Consider the following 18,109-nt stretch of genomic DNA (forward strand, 5'->3'; position numbering starts at 1 on the left):
ACTCATAATTTTTTATTCCTTGGGTGTAAGTAAACACATGAATTGGAATCATCCGAATCATTATAATACCCATGTGTTAGTAATTGGATAATTTCGAACCCCATTACTAATACGTAAACATGATGTTCCGTGTTACAATCTTTGTTTAGTGGCTTTTTTTATATTATTATTAGTTAATTTAATCTCTTTAAATTTTGGGGTGGCTAGATTCTGGGGAAGGTAGGTTTGAGACTCATTCATGGCTGGCGATAATACGACGGGCCTCGACAATAATGAGTATATTAAAAGCAAAGTTGTGGGCAGCCTGGCTTTCAATTTGCAAGAGAAACGCATTACCATTGAATTAGCAAAATATTACTTTGTCTTAATCTTGGGTCACACATGATGTTGTTCCTTTTCATTCCGACAGACTTGCCATCTATAAAGTAATGCCAATACAAAAGTGTTTATACAATCAGGAGTAGGCTTGATGTGAAATCGTACGCGTCGGTGTGTATTTGTGTCTCTATAATGATTTTCTGGTAGTGTGAACGGTGTAATATAGGATTGAAAATGATGCAACTGGCTTGATTGACACATGTTTTTGTCTTTGCCTCACAATTCCTCAATGATTTTATTAAAGTCTTGTGCTAGACAAAATCATTTGAATGCAACAATGCAAGTGCAAAAGTTTGAGTTTCGGTGTGTGCCTCGAACAACTCTGTTCACATCTCTGAGAGGCGCATTATAGTGAGCAAATTGGGTTTGGTTACTTTAATCATGATAATGATCTTCAAAGTGTAGAAACCATCCATATAATTTGAAGATTCAAATGAATGGGAAGACCTCCAGAGAAAAAAACAAAGATATTTTGTGCCAGTCTTTTCATTGTGGAAGTCTTTAGTCATGAACATGTGAGAAATGTTTACCAATACCAACTCATTTAAGAGGGAAAAAAACAAAACAGAAAATTGGCATTAATCAATCAATTGAGCCAATCAATATATTTTCTGGTTGTGGAGGTTAAATAAGACCCGAGTTTTTTTTAATAAAATTAAGCGATAGTATATTATTGATGAGCAAACAAAACTACAAAACAACTATGTGTCAAATATGAGTAAATCTTCTCCAATGACCAAACACAATAATATGTTGAATTGATCCAGAGAGAATCACGCAAAATCCAAAATTTTTGTTGTTGGTGTGGTGTGGTGTGGTGTGGTGTGGTGGGTGATATATATATATATGTATGTATGTACCTACCTTTGAACTCCTCATTCAATACTTGTACTTTAAAGTAACGATATAAAATGTTAATGGGAGGATCACTTTAGTCTCTTCCTGGTCTTCTTTCATATCATCCGTCCTTTTTGTTGGAATGATAATGATAATGACAATACAATTGATGAGATGATGATTCTTCCACAACCTCATATCACGAAATTGCCAGCCGAAAAATTCTTGAGCTATAGAATTATTGGTTGGTATACCGTATACGTACGTGATTCTTCATTTATTTATCATCATCTTGGTTGAAGGTTCAGACACTATATAAGTACATAGCGGCAGTTCCCCCTTGATATGTAGGTCTACAGCTTCTCTACTGGTTTGTCTCATAGAATAACTTGTCCCTGTAAATGAAAATATGCTTTAGCAGCTATTGAAATGATAAGGTGGGTAGGGTACGCACGTAATGTTCAGATCAAAAGGCAACAAGTCATACTCGTCAATCCTGCTTTAAGCCTGCCTTTGGGGCTTCTTTTAATCTTATTGTATTTTATCATAAAAAGTTCTCCTATCTTCAACTATTTCATGCCAATCGAATTAGAACTTCTGGCCAGTTTTTAAGAACTGATTTGGAATAAAGAGTAATTTCAAATCTACAGATTTAGTAATCAGATAGATTATCGCAATTCATATATGTTAGGTTTTTTTTTTTAATAAAAAAAATATTAACGAGAGATGAAGATAGTGGAATTTAGAACATCATCTAACATTGAAAAACAAAATACAATGAAAAAGAGCTAGTTTAATACATAATTTGAAATTGAAATAGAGCACGAAAGAAAAAGAAAACATAGATTTAAAACGATTTGAATTAAACAAAATAATTAATCATAGACTGAAATGATTAATGTGAGTATTTCGGATTCATCTTAGATACACGGAGAGAGAGAGAGAGAGAGAGCGCCACAAGTAAAGTATATTCCTTGCAATATGGACAAAAATAAAATAAAAAATTAGTTTTTTTTGTTGCCAAAAATATAAATTAGTTAATGTGCATGCATTTGCATGATGTAACCTGCTCCATATTTTCCCTTTAAAATAGAAAAGTCGTTTTGACTCTTATAGAAAGCAAAGTTTTTATATATATAATAGATGAGCCTCAGAGTGACCAATACTGTCATTTCAATTCGTTAAACCGCATGTTAGAAGATAATTAAAAGCTAACTTTTAATACTTTTTCCAACCAAAATAAAAGAAGAAGAAAAAAGAAGCTCATGAACTTGCCAATCGCATGCCTTGCAATACTAGTAGTAACACAGGCACGTCCTCCTTTGTTCAAAATATAAGTAGATCCAGAGTTTGTATTTGATGCAAATGAAATTCTCCTCTTCCATGCACAAAATGCAGCAGTTAGCAACACAGTCAAGACACGCATGCGACGACTGATTTTTTTTTTGTCCATATACTATATTAAAGTTTTAGTGTCGTATGTCTTAGACTCGCCGTGATCGTGACATGCCATAGTGGGTACAAATTTATATATATGATAAAATCCCTATCCCTATCAAGTATATTAAATTAGCATCTCTTACATGTTAATCCTAATCACAACTTCACAAGAATGTTTGAATACCTAATTAAGTGAAAAAGGGAAGCTTATTTTAGAGCGTCAGCGATGAATTAGGACATGGCATGCTGTATTGTTATGTTGATATAAGGAAACCTAAATAAAAGGGAATGAGATGTGGCTCATAGCTAAAATGAGTTGTTCATAGCACATGGGCTACAATATGTTTCACTATCAATATTCATATTCATATTCATATAAACTCTCTCTCTCTCTCTCTCTCCTCTCTCAATGGTGACACTGACTTAGCATCTAGGTTTGGAAACTGCTGGAAAATGGAAAGTCTGCCTTGCCTGCCTATACCAGAAAAGGGTTTTGATTGGCAGATGAGGTGCTCTTTTTATAAGACATAAAAAAACAAATTGATTGGGTAGTCCACTTCCGATTAACTGTGCAACACCAGCAAGATATTAATTTATATTGGATTTCTTTTGAGCATGGGGAGTTACCAGAAACTCAAGCAAAGTATGTCGTACATGACAAACAAGAAGCTTTAAAATTCGATTTAAATATATATATATATCAAAATTAAGTCTACTCCTCGAATATTATTAAAGTGAATAATGCTTCAACATTAGTTCAAAAGCTCCAATTAAATTATTGAGCCTTCAATTGTCAATGAATGAGAGCCAATGACAAGATAAAGCCCTAAAGTCGATCGGTAGCAAATGCGTCCACTCTTCTACACCCTTTTTAATCTTTATACATACATATTGCGTCGTAACCCTTGGCTTTATTCCCAGCATGGAAATTACACGTACCTTCTTGCCCCCCCCCCCCCTCCCCCTCAGATGAGTCAGTGGCCTTTTCCAGATTTGCACCTGAGTAAGTTCCACATTGCACCCATAACATAACACTGATGAATGTGGAAATGAAGACAAACCAACGTGGGTTATTAGTACTCCGTAAAGACCTAAAAACTCAGGTGTCAATCAGTTCGTTTTGATAACATGTTATATTTTAGATAAATAGACCAACAATTCATTATTAGCAACATCGACATTATCGGTAACTTAATCACCTACAAAGTTCAATAAATGCGATGTTTTATAATATAAAAACTCGATATTATTAGTAGTGGAACCTCTAATTACATGTTGTATATTTTGTTAAGCTCCGACGTATGGTTTTACGTTTTTCAACAATATATAAAGAGGAAATATATATATCGATTCATATATGTTTTAAATTATTGAGAATGGGTTGTTACAACTTACAAGAAGGATACAACTTTAATGAATTGAATATGTACTCCGTACGGGTGGTTCTCTCATTTTCTTGCGACTTTCTTCATAGTGGTAACTTTATTAATGATATTAGTCACTTCATCGACTGATAAGATGGAGCATGTGGAATTGCGTCATCACTCTTTGACTGGGTTCACTATTCTCCTTGTTTGTTTCCCTCTGTCCTTTAACGACGGAGTAATGCTATTTAGACACATAATATTGACACACTTAATTAACACCCGCTGATGTGTCAATGTATCATTCGCTGAACATAAAACGAGAAGAAAAGAAGAGCAAATGATACATTGACACATCAGCGGGTGTCACTAAGTGTGTCAATGTTGTGTGTCCAAATAGCATTACTTTTTTTATTACAAGTACATCAAAAATTTTGTTAAAAAAGAAAGTGCTGCCCAAAAAAAACACACTCGGTATTTCTCCAAATAATCTAAAAGCCCTTTTTATGATAAGAAACTTTTGATGTTCTACTAAAAGTGATTCTGGACTATTTTAGGCCTGTGACAAGAAACAAAATTTTCATTAAACATGAAAGAAAGGGTGAAACTACAAAATTAAAGGAAGAAAGATATGAAAAGATTCCATTCAACGATCACTTTAGCATAATCTTTTTGTGGAAAATGAACTATGTGTTTTTGTATAACTCACCAATATAATTAGGTATCATCTCTGTTAAAGAGGCAATATATAATGCAATCTTCTTAGTATTTTGAATATCGTCTTCTTCTTTACCCGTTTAGCCATTGTATGCTTTGATGCTGGGCATTGGCTTTTTGGTTTTCCTTCTTTGCATCAACAATCAGTAGGTTCATATATATGAGTATAAAAAAGCCAATGATATGCGCGGGAGAGTAGTAATGAATACATAAAATTTGGTTATTTTTGCTACAATAAAAATCATGATGAACATATTATTTATTTTAGAGACAGGTATTAACATTATTTATTGAAGGAAAACAAGTCAACGAGTGCTTGTTGGCTGTCATGAGCTCCCCTGGTACTAAGGAAGTATATTCATGAACCACCACAGTGTTTAATATAATTGAAGCGCCAGTAGTAGTATGTCTTCTATTTTAATTATTGCAATTTTTATAAATCACAACAATCTTTCACAAATGCCTACATTTAAAATAAACATTGCCACCATCGAAATACACTCTTATCTTAAGTTTCTTAAGCCCAAGAAAAATACACCGCATTGCATTTTTCAATTTATTATTAAAACTGGTGAGTTCATGAGAGAGACTTGTGTACAATTAAAAACGTGTAAAATATTATTATTATTATTATCATTGTTTTTGGAACAAAGAACGACATTATTTTTGTGGGTCTGCCCAAGATAGTGTTGGGGAGGAGCTGAGGTGTCACATGACATAAAATAAATAAATAATATAAAAAACATGAAGACCATGGAAGAGCGAGGGACCACAGAAGCGGGAAAAAATTAACGCGGGAGATTTACTGTAACACTCTTCTCTCCTCTCCTAGCAAAATGGCAAAATGGCAAAATGGAAAATGGCAAAGGCAATGACAGTGAGATTCACTCCATTATTCCCTTCTGACCCGCAATGCTGTCTGCATCAAATCTGCTCCTCCCCTTTTATTTTCCAACCCCCTTTTGAATCTCCCTTTATATATTTACAGTACACCTCCCAAACCAAACCACAACCCACTTCAAATTTAAGCTTTCCCTTGGCCTGCATGCTCTCAATTTCCCTTCCAAATTACCACTGCTGCTGACTTTGTTTTGCTCTGGTCCAAATAACCCTTCAGTTTGCTCTTTCTTGTGCTGAATCTCTACATTACATTGTTTCAATTTTGTAGAATTTCCCAGATTATGTAGTTTAGGTGGTTTATTTCTTACTTGGGTTGCCACTTCTTCAAATTTTGGCCATCTCTTGCACCCAGCAGCTTACTGCAAACTACTAGCAACACCCATTTGGGCCTGGGCAGGGTATAGCAGAGCAAACTGTTGTTCTTGAGAGAAGGAAGCATGGAAGAGACATTTGTGCCTTTACAGGGAATCAAGAATGATCTCAGAGGAAGGTTGATGTGCTACAAGCAAGATTGGACTGGTGGCTTCAAAGCAGGATTCAGGTATATACTATGTACCCATTTCATTATCTACCCTTTTTTTTATAAAAAAAAAATTAGCTCTTTCATTCAATAAATGTAACCATATATCAAAAAAAGAAAGAAGTTTGTTCCTTTTACTTTGATCAATTGCAAACTTGATATCTTGGTGACAAAATGTTGATATTGTTTTTTGCAGGATTTTGGCTCCAACCACTTACATATTTTTTGCTTCAGCAATCCCAGTCATTTCATTTGGCGAGCAGCTGGAGCGTAATACTGGTAATTGCAACTCATGAATTACTCTCATATTAGATCTGCAACCCACAATTCTTTTTAACTTGAAAGGCACAGAGATATAATGTTTATTATATTAAGTCTGTAAAGGTCACAGCTTTCTAGCTAGTTTATTTGGATTTGACCTGAAAGTAGCATTTTCAATCACCCCTATGGATTTAAGCATCTTGTTCTTGGTTATGCAAAAGAAAAGGCAGGAAACCAAGGGATATTCAAAAGAGAAAGAAATAGTAAAATAAAATAACCAAGATATACTTTTTTATGAGAGGGATTGGCTGGCATGTGAATTTTCAATTGAATTATTGTATGACACTCAACTAGTTAGTTAATCAGCAAAACTATTAATTAAATTACTATGCTGCAGATGGAGTTTTGACAGCAGTGCAAACCTTAGTTTCTACGGCAGTTTGTGGGATCATACACTCCGTCATAGGAGGTCAACCCTTGCTGATTTTAGGTGTGGCCGAGCCTACTGTAATTATGTACACCTTCATGTTCAATTTTGCCAAAGAACAAGCAGACTTGGGTCCAAAGCTCTTTCTAGCATGGAGTGGATGGTGAGCCAGCCATCATTACTTTTCTCTTCTAAGAGAAACTACGTACTCAATTTTGCTTTGGTATCGTCTTTTTCGATAAATTTGCCTTGTGTGTGTATTGTCTTTTGAAATTAATTAATTGTTTGACTCTGAGCCTCATTTTCTGATGAATGTTTAATTTTGTAGGGTATGCGTGTGGACAGCTGCCTTGCTGTTCTTATTGGCTATATTGGGCGCTTGTTCCATAATCAATAGGTTCACCCGAGTAGCCGGAGAGTTGTTTGGTTTACTTATTGCTATGCTCTTCATGCAGCAAGCCATTAAAGTAAGAATTATTTTAAACTAATTATGTCTTCTACCCACTAATTATTTAAAGTTTGGTACATGAAACTTAGAATATTAGGAGTGTCACTCCATTGTTTGGTTGGCAGGGATATAGTAAAGAAATTAGTGGATATCATATTTTTCAGTTCTCCCCACTTTACCCTCCTAACTCTTTTCCACCTCCAATTCTTATTTTAATTCCAGTTATGAGTGGTAAGAGTTTAGGCTTAAAAAATTAATAATAATATAGAAAATAGAACTGAGCAATTTGATTGTGACCTCTATTTTTTCTGGTATGATTTTGTAGGGACTTGTGGATGAGTTTCGCTTACCGCAAAGAGAAGATACTAGTTTACCACAATTTGTACCTTCATGGAGGTTTGCAAATGGGATGTTTGCTTTGGTCTTGTCATTTGGCCTTCTTCTCACTGCATTGAAAAGTAGGAAAGCAAGGTCATGGCGCTATGGCTCTGGTAAGATAAATATAATAAATTAAGGTTGCATCTCCCTTGGTAATTATGGTGACTAATAGAATCTTGTTTCATTTTGTGTATGTAATGTGAACTTCTTTCTGGGGCTGCAGGTTGGCTTAGAGGCTTTGTAGCAGACTATGGTGTTCCACTTATGGTTCTAGTGTGGACTGGTGTATCTTACATACCAACTAGTACCGTTCCACATGGAATCCCAAGGCGCCTTTTTAGCCCAAACCCATGGTCACCTGGTGCATATGATAATTGGACTGTCATTAAGGTATGTCTTCATGATTGAATTCTGTTTTAGTTTTGGTTACTCACTATTAAGTACATTTATGTCTGTAAATTCACAATTTAAATTAAGCTGATCGTCTTACTGGTTTATACTTGATATTAACTCACAGGACATGCTCAATGTTCCCGTCCTCTATATCATTGGAGCTTTCATTCCAGCAACAATGATCGCGGTGCTTTACTATTTTGATCACAGTGTAGCATCCCAACTATCTCAGCAGAAAGAGTTCAATTTGAGAAAACCATCTTCTTACCATTATGACTTGCTTCTTTTGGGGTTTCTGGTATGCAAAGCCAAATTGCTATTTCCTTACTTTCAATTTTTCCTTTCAGTAAGTAATTGTATATAACTCTCTTGCTTTTTTAATTCTCGCAGACTTTAATGTGTGGTCTGCTCGGAATTCCTCCATCAAATGGAGTCATCCCACAGTCACCAATGCATACAAAGAGTTTGGCCACTCTCAAACATCAAGTAATCACATAACCGTCCTTTTTTCTTTATTTTTATTTTTATTTTTCCCTTGTAGATCTTTTTTTGTTCTTTCTCTGGTGACTTGTGCTTTTGCTGATAAGAATGAAATTTGGTTGTGCAGTTGCTTCGTAATCGACTTGTAGCAACAGCACGCAAAAGTATGAGAAAGAATGCTAGCTTGGGACAGCTGTATGGAAATATGCAAGAAGCCTATCGACAAATGCAGACGCCTTTGATTTACCAAGAGGCCTCAGCTCGGGTATAACAGCATTATATGTTTGGCTTTTAACTTTTTAGAAGTTTTGAAGACATTATCAACCAGGTGATCCTTGTGATCTAAATCAAACATTTGTGTATAACCACTTGTGCAGGGACTGAATGAATTAAAAGAATCGACCATTCAGGCAGCTTCAAGTATGGGAAATTATATTGATGCGCCAGTTGACGAGACAGTGTTTGACGTCGAGAAAGAGATTGATGATCTATTGCCGGTTGAGGTGAAAGAACAGCGTCTTAGTAACTTGCTTCAAGCTATACTGGTGGTAGGATGTGTTGCAGCTATGCCCATCCTCAAAAAGATCCCAACTTCAGTCCTTTGGGGCTACTTTGCCTTCATGGCCATTGAAAGCTTACCTGGTAACCAATTTTGGGAAAGGATCTTATTGCTGTTTACTGCTCCAAGTAGAAGATACAAGTAAACCCTCAAATCAAATCTTTCTTCACTTGTTTCATACATGTTTAATTTTCCTTCCTCTTCATGCTTAACATAAATTGCTTTTTATCATCCTGCAGAGTCCTTGAGGAGTATCATGCCACTTTTGTAGAAACTGTGCCTTTCAAGTCAATCGCGCTGTTTACAGTTTTCCAAACTCTGTACTTGCTTGTATGTTTTGGGCTTACTTGGGTTCCAATTGCTGGGGTTATGTTTCCATTGATGATCATGCTCCTGGTTCCTGTAAGACAATACGTTCTGCCCAAGTTTTTCAAAGGAGCACATCTTCAAGACTTGGATGCAGCAGAGTATGAAGAGGCTCCCGCTTTACCATTTAACCTTGCAACGGTAAAAGACACTTTCATTCTTTGCATATTCACGTCTGGGCAACATAACATGATAGATTGTCTGACAAGAGAAAATTTCTTAATCTTAGGTATGAATTTTAATGGTTGAAAGTTAACTCATTCATTTTGTGTTTAATGTGCTTCAAAATAACAGGAGGCAGAGCTGGGAGCTGGAGCATCCTATGCAGGGGATGCAGAGATATTAGATGAGGTCATGACCAGAAGCCGAGGTGAGTTTAGACATGTTAGCAGTCCAAGGATCACAAGCTCTACTTCAACACCAGGAAATGCCCCTAAAATCCTCGAGAGCCCGCATTCCTCCTTCAGTCCTCGTGTAAGCGAGCTAAGAGGAGAGCGAAGTCCTCGTTCCGGTGGAAGAGGGCCAAACAGTCCAAGGACACCTGGATCTTCTTCAATTCTGGGCAAGAGTCCTAGTAACAACACAACATCATGATACCTGTGTATTTCGCCAAACTTTTAATTAAGAAGTTTTAGACGGCTTTGATCACCATTTTCATTCCACCGGTTTGCGTTGTTTTCTTTAGTTTGGCTTCTTTGTAAAAAAAGGTTTTCCTTTTGCTTCCACATCTCAGGTGGGAATGGTAATCATAGCACATTAGCATTGTGTTTATTTATTTCTTGTAACATTAATTATACCAGTGAATGTCTTCGATCTGACTCATGTACGGTCCTCCCTCATCAATCGAAAATGCCATAATTTATCTGTTTCTTTCACTTGCCTCATGCACACGAACAATGGGTGATGCATGTGTGATCAAACCTCCACTTGCTATACGTACGTATGTGTATTTGAAAATATACAAATCTGCTCTGTTTGAAGTTGAACTACATATGCTACAGCATTCTTCTTGCCTCTAGGGAGTGCTAGGAAGAATCACACAATGCTTCTAAATCGCATATTCTCAGCGAATCATCGTCGCCATTTAAATGTTGGGGTTCACGTTGATCTCATTTGGTTTTCTTTTGCTTACTCCTTTTTTGAGTTGTGCAAACGAATTGGACTGAGGGCATATAAGAAAAAGATCATGCGGTGGCATGGTCTTTGTTTTTTTGGTAGATAGAAACACATGATGTATCTGGAATTTAACGCAAGAGTGGGAGATGGGTTTGGTAGTGAATATAGGCCCAATTGGTTTGGGTGGGAGTGAATAAATATTCAAAAGTTTAAATATTTCAATTTAGGGATTTTTGTAGAAATGTCACCTGAACTTATACATTAGTTTCAATTTGTCACCTTAAAAAAAAATTTAGGCGAAATGTCACCTAAAGTTTTCATAATCCATGATTTGTCACTTGACTTTAACGTCATCCAATTTTCCATCCATTTTAAAGGGTATTTTAGTCTTTCCAATATATAAATCTCTGTGAAGTTCTTTTTCCTATTAAAATTTTTTTTAAAAAAAAGAAAGAAAGAAGGCATAAGCTCTTTTACGCCTAAACAACAGTAAGACTTTAGGGTTTCAAATTTTTTTAAGGCATATCTGCGAGTTGTCAGCGACGTTGGGATTGATAGTGACTCTACGCTACAGAGTCATTGGGAACCCTCCAAACTACGGTAAAGCTTTGCTTTCTACTTGGGAATCTCTGAAGTTTTTGCTTTTTATATGACAATGGGAGATTTGATTCATGTTTTCCAAAGAGTCAGACGATATGAATGACAAGATACCAAATATTTCTAGAGTGAGGAGGGCAATAGAAATCAGACCTATATGATGGTATAACCGTTACACTAAAAAAATTACGAGCTAAGGTCTCTACTTGACTTGACTTTGATGAATATTACAACCATTTTTTCTAATTGCTATTACTTGCTCCTCTATCTATGTAATCTAACAACATGTACTATTTAAATATTCGAATTTATTATATTTAACATAGTATTTAAATATTTGAATTTATTATATTTAAACAGTATAGCCGGGCGGCTAGACTATTTAAATATTGTAATAGCACTACATCACCCACGTACAAATCCTTACATTACTCACTCACTTGGCAGCCCCTTGACCAAAAATTCCAGTTTCCCACACGCAGTTTCCAATATAAACTTTCTTACGTGTTTTTTGTTTTCTTTTTGGCTGATAACTCTACCTTCAATTCATTTCACACCACAATTCACGCCCTTGATATATCTGTCTCTCTCGCTTTCTCTCTACCACATAATCCATTCCATGTTCAGTTTGTGATAGGAAGAAAGTTTCATTAATTTGCCTTTGTCTTTCTCTTAGTAATGGGAAACCTTCACGACCCACCCTCTCTCATAATTATTATTAGGTATACGATTTTAAGTTGAACTTCGAATACATGCCATTACTTGCAAAATATTTGAATTTATTATATTTAAAAAGTGTAGCCGCCCGGCTATACTCTTTAAATATTCTAATTTATATAATCTTCTTAATAGGTATTATCACCGAGCTAATCTGTTCCTTGAAATAGTTTGGAACTTAACTCTCAACTCAAAGAAAAAGTAGAGGCCAAAAATTGAAAAAGAAGTTAAGTTCCATTCAATGGAAAAACTCTGGAGAAATACAAAGCATGATGATGAACTGAAAATCTTTATATTATATTTCAAGAGTATTGCCGGGCGGCTATACTACGGTTTTCATAAAAAATAGTATAGCCGTTCGCTAGGTGGGTCCTCTTTTTTATTTTTATTTTTTTAATAATAATTTAAATAAAGAGTATAGCCGCTAGCTATACCGGGGTTTTAAAAAAATATATTATAGCCGAATGACTTTACTGAGATCCTTTTAAAATAATTTTTTTAATAAATAGTATAGCCGATCGGCTATTCGCTTGATATATATTGGGATTCTTTTATATAAAAAATCCATAATTTTCGTTTATCAATAAAAGTAGTTTAGATAATTATATACTCTTTGTATATATACCAGCAACCATATTGGCTTCACCGTCATTATGATGAATAGAAAGTTGAGCAAATCAAACTGCAAGAACAAGTGCTAAATGTGTCAAGTAATACCTAAACCGCTTTCGACCCAAAAAGTAATACCTAAAGAGCAACGCTAGGCATACTTAATAAAGAAGTGGTACACAACGTGGTATATATGCCTACTTAATAAAGAAGTGGTACACAACGTGGTATATGGATATGGACATTTTTGTAATCTTATAGGCCCAATTGGTATGGGTGGGTGGGTGGGTTTCAAAAGTGAAGTAAGAGAAACCCAATTCCTCTTGTCATCGTTGATACATAACAACATCTTATCTTTTGCACCTACATTTATTGACTAGAGCCAATTTAGTTTCTTGGAGTGAGTCAATATTTGGCAACTCAACAATTTTGTGATAATCAAGCATCATAGAAATACTGTGTCAAATTAGAGCAAAGCATATTTGTAATCGTAATCAAACTTATTTTTCTGCATCAACTGCTTCTTCGACAATATATATATATATATATATATATATATGTTACACCCAATGAGCAGTTACAGAGACAGCCTGAGATCTAAATTATTACCTTGTTTACAAATTTCTGTGTTACAGCAGCCTCTGCTTTGAGCATTATTAGTAGTACTAATCCCAGATATCACATGTGGGATTTTGAACTCATGATGAGCCTCTTCTTCAATTAAATCTTCAGGTTGAAATGATGGCTTCCAAACGTCAGCTATGACCTTCTCTTCCTCTTCCTCCACTTCTTTCTTCTTCTTCTTCTTGTTTGATCTGTTGTCATTAATTTCTTCCCCTTTCAGTATTACATTCGAACCATTCATCAATCGGTGACGAGCTTCCCGGATATTGTTGATAAGAGCAAAGAACTTCTCAATCTTCTCTTCTTCATCATCAGCTTCAGCAGCATCAACGTCATTGCTAATGATCATCTTCCTCTTCTTGCTCTCATGGGTCTCCATTTGATACTCGTTTGGAGAGGGCCAAACCCAAAGAAAGGGTAGTTTAAGTCAGACAGATACACAGAATTATTAAAATTTGCTGTCAATCAATTTATGGGTTGCTTCCACGCTCCTTCGTGTCCTCTGGAGTTTTTCTCTTGGCAGAGACCCCGTGATACATATATGTCAGGTCAAGTTGATGATGTCAAGGTTGTATCATTATTATTCGTTTCTTTCACGGGACCCAAATGCCACCCTTGCCAAGTCCCCTTTCCCGAAAAAATAAAAATAAAATAAAAGGAAGATGCTAAGTTCAGTCGCTCACGCGTGAAGTGAGTGTAAACCCTAAATTATTGATGTATTGTGAACAAAATCTAAAATATCGATAGTCCAAAAACACAGAAATTTTGATGGAAATATCGGGGTATTATCGATATCGATAAAACTTGAATAAAGTATTATAGCGATATTTTGATAAAATATTGCTAAAGTGTGAGTGAAATTATCAACATCGATATTTTTCAATATTATTGATATTTATACAATATGTGTACGGATATATTGCGAAATATCATGACTCGAAAAAAAAATAATATCATCGACATTTCGTCAATATTATTGATATTTTAGACTATAATGGTGAATTTCATACGCATTTGTGATCAGAGTCGTCTCAGATCCAAACCATGGATGCATTTTCAAGCCCGCATTCATAAGTAAGCAGAAGTCGCTCTCCACATAGAGTTGGTAACGTTTTGTTAAAGTTAAAGATGGGGTAGGGGTCCGGATCTGGAGTATGGCCAAAAAACAAAACGAAAGAGGGGGAAATGGGATGGGCCAAAGCAAAAGAGGGGGAAATGGGATGGGCCATCATTTTGTAAATTTCGTGGAAGGACGTGTCTTTTGGGGGTGACGTTGATGCCCGCATCTCAAAATTTGTGAAATAATTAAGATGCTTACTTGCATGCGGTTCCTTCCTTCCCACCTCCGTCCTTTTCTTATCCGATCAGATTCTCATGCGCTCTGCGTGTTGCGATGCTTTGCTTCCATAAAAAATATATGAGAAAGAAATAAGTGATAATTGAATTTCATTAAAAAGCAAAAATCATGAGAACCCAGTTAACCCAAAACCCAGAACAGAAGAAAAAATTGTTACTTGACTTGTTAATTTCCGATGTACATGCAATTCGCAAAGCAAGCACACAACACAACACAAGTAGCTATAAGCTAGAGGGCAAGTCTAAGGTCCAAAGACCCCAAACCATCATCTTGTGTTTCTAAATTACTAGTGTTAGCAGCAGCAGCAGGAGGAGGAGGAGGAGGAGGAGGAGGGAAGAGTAAAGGATGTCCTCCAAACTTAACCTCTTTGCCAAAATCCTCCACCTCAAAAGATGGCACCCAACCTCCTCCTCCTCCGGCGGCAGATGACTCTCCCCCCTCATCATCTCCCATTGTCTTTCTTCTCTTTTTGGCCTTGATGCTGACGTTGTTGTCGTCGTCTTCATCCTCATTGCATGCAAATGGCAGCTTTCTTGATCGCAGACGATTAAGAGCATCGTGATAGTTTCGAATCAACAAATAAAACTTCTCCATCTTCATCTCCTCGCTCTCTTCTTCTTCCTCTTCTTGATGATCTACTGGATGTTTACAGCTGCTGGTATCCACGTGATCATCAATCTTCTCAACATCCATGCTTAATTATTAATTGGTTTTTTTCAACTTTTGATGACTAGCTAGTCTCTGCCTGCCTGCCTGCCTGCCTGCCTCTTAGACTGGTTTATATATATATATATATATATATATATATATATATATGTAAGTTTCTCAAAAAGTCACAGCTTTTGGTAATATGACATAATGTTGTTGATGTCACCAAAAATCATCGTCACTGACACCGTGTGGGGTGTACACTTTAAAAGTCGAAAGACGAAATTACCACACTGGCCGACAACCCCCATTTGGAATTTGGATGGAGGCAAGCAATGGATAGAATGGTAAAACACCATTATAGAGAATACAATGACGACCGAAGCAATGACGTCATCATAACCGTCGGTATTCTATTCTTGCAGTACTGTTTCTTTTCTTTTTATGGGTTGGGTTGTTGTTGGGTTGGGTGGACCGTGGTGGGTGCTTCTGCTGTATGTGACGTAGGTTGGCTGACGTCTGCCTTGCGTTTCATTTTTAACATATAATTTTATTTTGACCACCCCAAGGGCAAGGGGCCCATTCGACTTTTGGTAGCAGGAAAGAACAAACAATGTCAATAGTCATACATATTCTTTGGTCCAACTCATACTAATACATAGAAAATAAAACTAAAAGTCATTTCGTGCTTCACGAACTAAAAGTAAAACTAAAGTGTCGGTGTGGGGTGATAAGAAATCAATCACTGCACAAATGAAAGTTGAGATTGGTAACTAATTCGATTGTTTAATATTAGAAAAATATTTCCCTTCTTATCATGTATGTAAGTAGAAATTTTTATATTCATGTTAATAGCAGTATGACATGTGTGTATAAGTTTTTCTTTTTGCATTTTTGATGAATTATTTTTGTATATGTGTCAAACCGTGATTCACATGACCTTATAGGAAAGGAGTTAAAAAACATCCTTAATATTATACTATCCTCTCTCGCATGCGCTTTCGTGCCTGCGAGAGGCTTTTTTATTTATTTAGAATATTTAAATTTATTTTAGAATTAAAAATGACAATGGGAAGTTGTGTTTCATAAAAATAGGATACATTATTTTTCTTTTAATTTTAATTTTTTTATATGAAAAAGTGTGAATTTACCATATTATTCTCATTTAATTAATAATTTCAATTCTTAATATTTACATTAACCAATGACATTTTCTAGTATTTTGAATGTTTCACCGTTATCTGCCTTTTGCTTTATATATATAGATTTTGAAAATAAGACACCTCTAGCTAGTGGCTTTATTGGCATTACACATGTAACAATGCTCAGGCAAGACAATTAATATTACATTCCTCAGTTACACCCATAACATAACAATATAACATTTACACATTTCTTAGAAAACACAAGACAACTAAATAATTCTATCTCGCTCTCACCTGAAAAGGTTATAGACTTAGAGACAGTCTTAATAAACTTTTCACATGCATATGCTATGATTATAATAGCATACCTAAGCATTTCGGCGTCTCATGAATCATACATAGCAATTTCGGCGTACTCGAGCAATTATATAGCGTATATCCTTTATGGTTGATGGGTACATATGATTAATATTTTTGGTGGTGGACACGGTTTTGTGGGAGTAATAATATTAATATGTAAGAGAATAATCAAAAGACAAAAGGTAATGGAACACTATTTTAGTTTTAGATAGTGATGATGTTCCTGACTTGACACATTAAAAAACACAACTAATACCAAACATAGTTAATTCAACTAATTCCTCCAACCATTATTTTAACAAACAACTATTAACAGCCAACTATTATTAATTTATCAGTCGATTATTAATGAAGTCTAGATTATTCTTAGAGGAATGCTATTCACAATCGCTCAAAAGCGATTGTCTCATGACTTGCTAGACACGTGGATACACAACCGCTTGCTGCATTCTCCTTCCTTTTTTTAATTATTGTTTCTCTTTCTTCTCTCGATTTTGCCTCTCTCTCCTTTTTTTAATTATGTTTTCTCTTTATTCTCTCGGTTGCCTCTTCCTTTCTCTTTTTTAATTCTTTTTTCTCTTTCTTCTCTTCTTCTCTCCGTCCGTCCGTCTCTCTGTCTCTCTATTTTTTTTTTTGGGTAAAAGGAGGAGCAAAAGCCCAGCAACAGAGAGACTACAAAGGAAGAAGGCGAGGTCTGGAGGTGCCAATGGCATCAGCAGCCAGAGTTTCAATAAGAGACGTTGGAGGCAGATCAAAAATTTGAATGCCAGGAGCCAAATCAGCACACATTGCAGCCAAGGCATCCGCAGCAGTATTCATCTCGCGATAGATATGATGGACAACACAGTTCCAATCACCATGAATCTTTAGTTTGCAATAATTGATGACATTAGAGAGAGGATGGTTGGCTCCAGTCGGGTTGTTAATTAAGTCCACAGCAACAATGGAGTCACACTCAATCTCCACAAGCCGAATCCCAGCATCCCAAGCTAAAGAGAGCCCCCAGAAAATGCCCCATAATTCTGCCTCAAGGATAGAACCCACTCCCAATTTTCCAGTAAATCCCTTGAGCCAAGCACCATCAGCATCTCTTAATAAACCACCAGCACCAATCTCTCTCTCTATTTCATCTGGGTAGCTCTAGTTTTTAGTTTTCTTATTGATTCATTACTGGTTTGGGGGAAATATTTGCTTTTTATTTTTCGTGATCCCTCTCTTGTGCTCTTGTTCATAAAGTGGGTATCTTTGGTTTTGGTTAATTTCGTGATTTGAATTGTCATGTCTTTGGGTGTTTGAAACCTGTGACCTGTGAAATAAGGAGGAGGAGAGAAGAGAGAGAGAGCGATGGAAAATGAAAATAGAGATGGAGACAGACTGAGAGAAGAAGAAGAATAAAAGAGAGAGAGAGGCGGAGAGAAGAAGAAGAGAAGAAAGAATTAAAAAAGAGAAAGAGAGAGGTAACCAAGAG

At 35.9% G+C, this 18,109-nt stretch overlaps 2 protein-coding genes across 2 annotated transcripts; one reads left to right on the top strand and one right to left on the bottom strand.

The window, feature by feature from the left end:
- Positions 1-5,643: 5,643 nt before the first annotated feature.
- On the top strand, positions 5,644-10,336 carry BOR1 (HCO3- transporter family). The gene is made up of 12 exons (XM_021957061.2): positions 5,644-6,177; positions 6,353-6,435; positions 6,815-7,007; positions 7,173-7,311; positions 7,618-7,783; positions 7,894-8,060; positions 8,188-8,361; positions 8,454-8,549; positions 8,671-8,808; positions 8,921-9,243; positions 9,342-9,609; positions 9,763-10,336. The coding sequence occupies exons 1-12, from the start codon at positions 6,074-6,076 to the stop codon at positions 10,060-10,062; spliced, it is 2,151 nt and encodes a 716-aa protein (XP_021812753.1). The 5' UTR covers positions 5,644-6,073; the 3' UTR covers positions 10,063-10,336.
- A 2,616-nt stretch (positions 10,337-12,952) lies between these two features.
- LOC110755705 (uncharacterized) lies at positions 12,953-13,650 on the bottom strand. Its single transcript, XM_021956937.2, has one exon. The coding sequence runs from the start codon at positions 13,508-13,510 to the stop codon at positions 13,085-13,087; it is 426 nt and encodes a 141-aa protein (XP_021812629.1). The 5' UTR covers positions 13,511-13,650; the 3' UTR covers positions 12,953-13,084.
- Positions 13,651-18,109: the final 4,459 nt, after the last annotated feature.

Source organism: Prunus avium, chromosome 3 (assembly GCF_965620075.1).
Source record: "Prunus avium chromosome 3, drPruAviu1.hap1.1, whole genome shotgun sequence".
NCBI lineage: Eukaryota > Viridiplantae > Streptophyta > Magnoliopsida > Rosales > Rosaceae > Prunus > Prunus avium.

Excerpts from the sequence above, each read along its gene's own strand:
- BOR1 (XM_021957061.2), top strand. The coding sequence starts at position 6,074 with ATGGAAGAGACATTTGTGCCTTTACAGGGAATCAAGAATGATCTCAGA. Across the intron at positions 6,436-6,814 it reads GCAGCTGGAGCGTAATACTG|ATGGAGTTTTGACAGCAGTG; the intron begins GTAATTGCAACT and ends ACTATGCTGCAG. Across the intron at positions 8,809-8,920 it reads ACCAAGAGGCCTCAGCTCGG|GGACTGAATGAATTAAAAGA; the intron begins GTATAACAGCAT and ends CCACTTGTGCAG.
- LOC110755705 (XM_021956937.2), bottom strand. The coding sequence starts at position 13,510 with ATGGAGACCCATGAGAGCAAGAAGAGGAAGATGATCATTAGCAATGAC.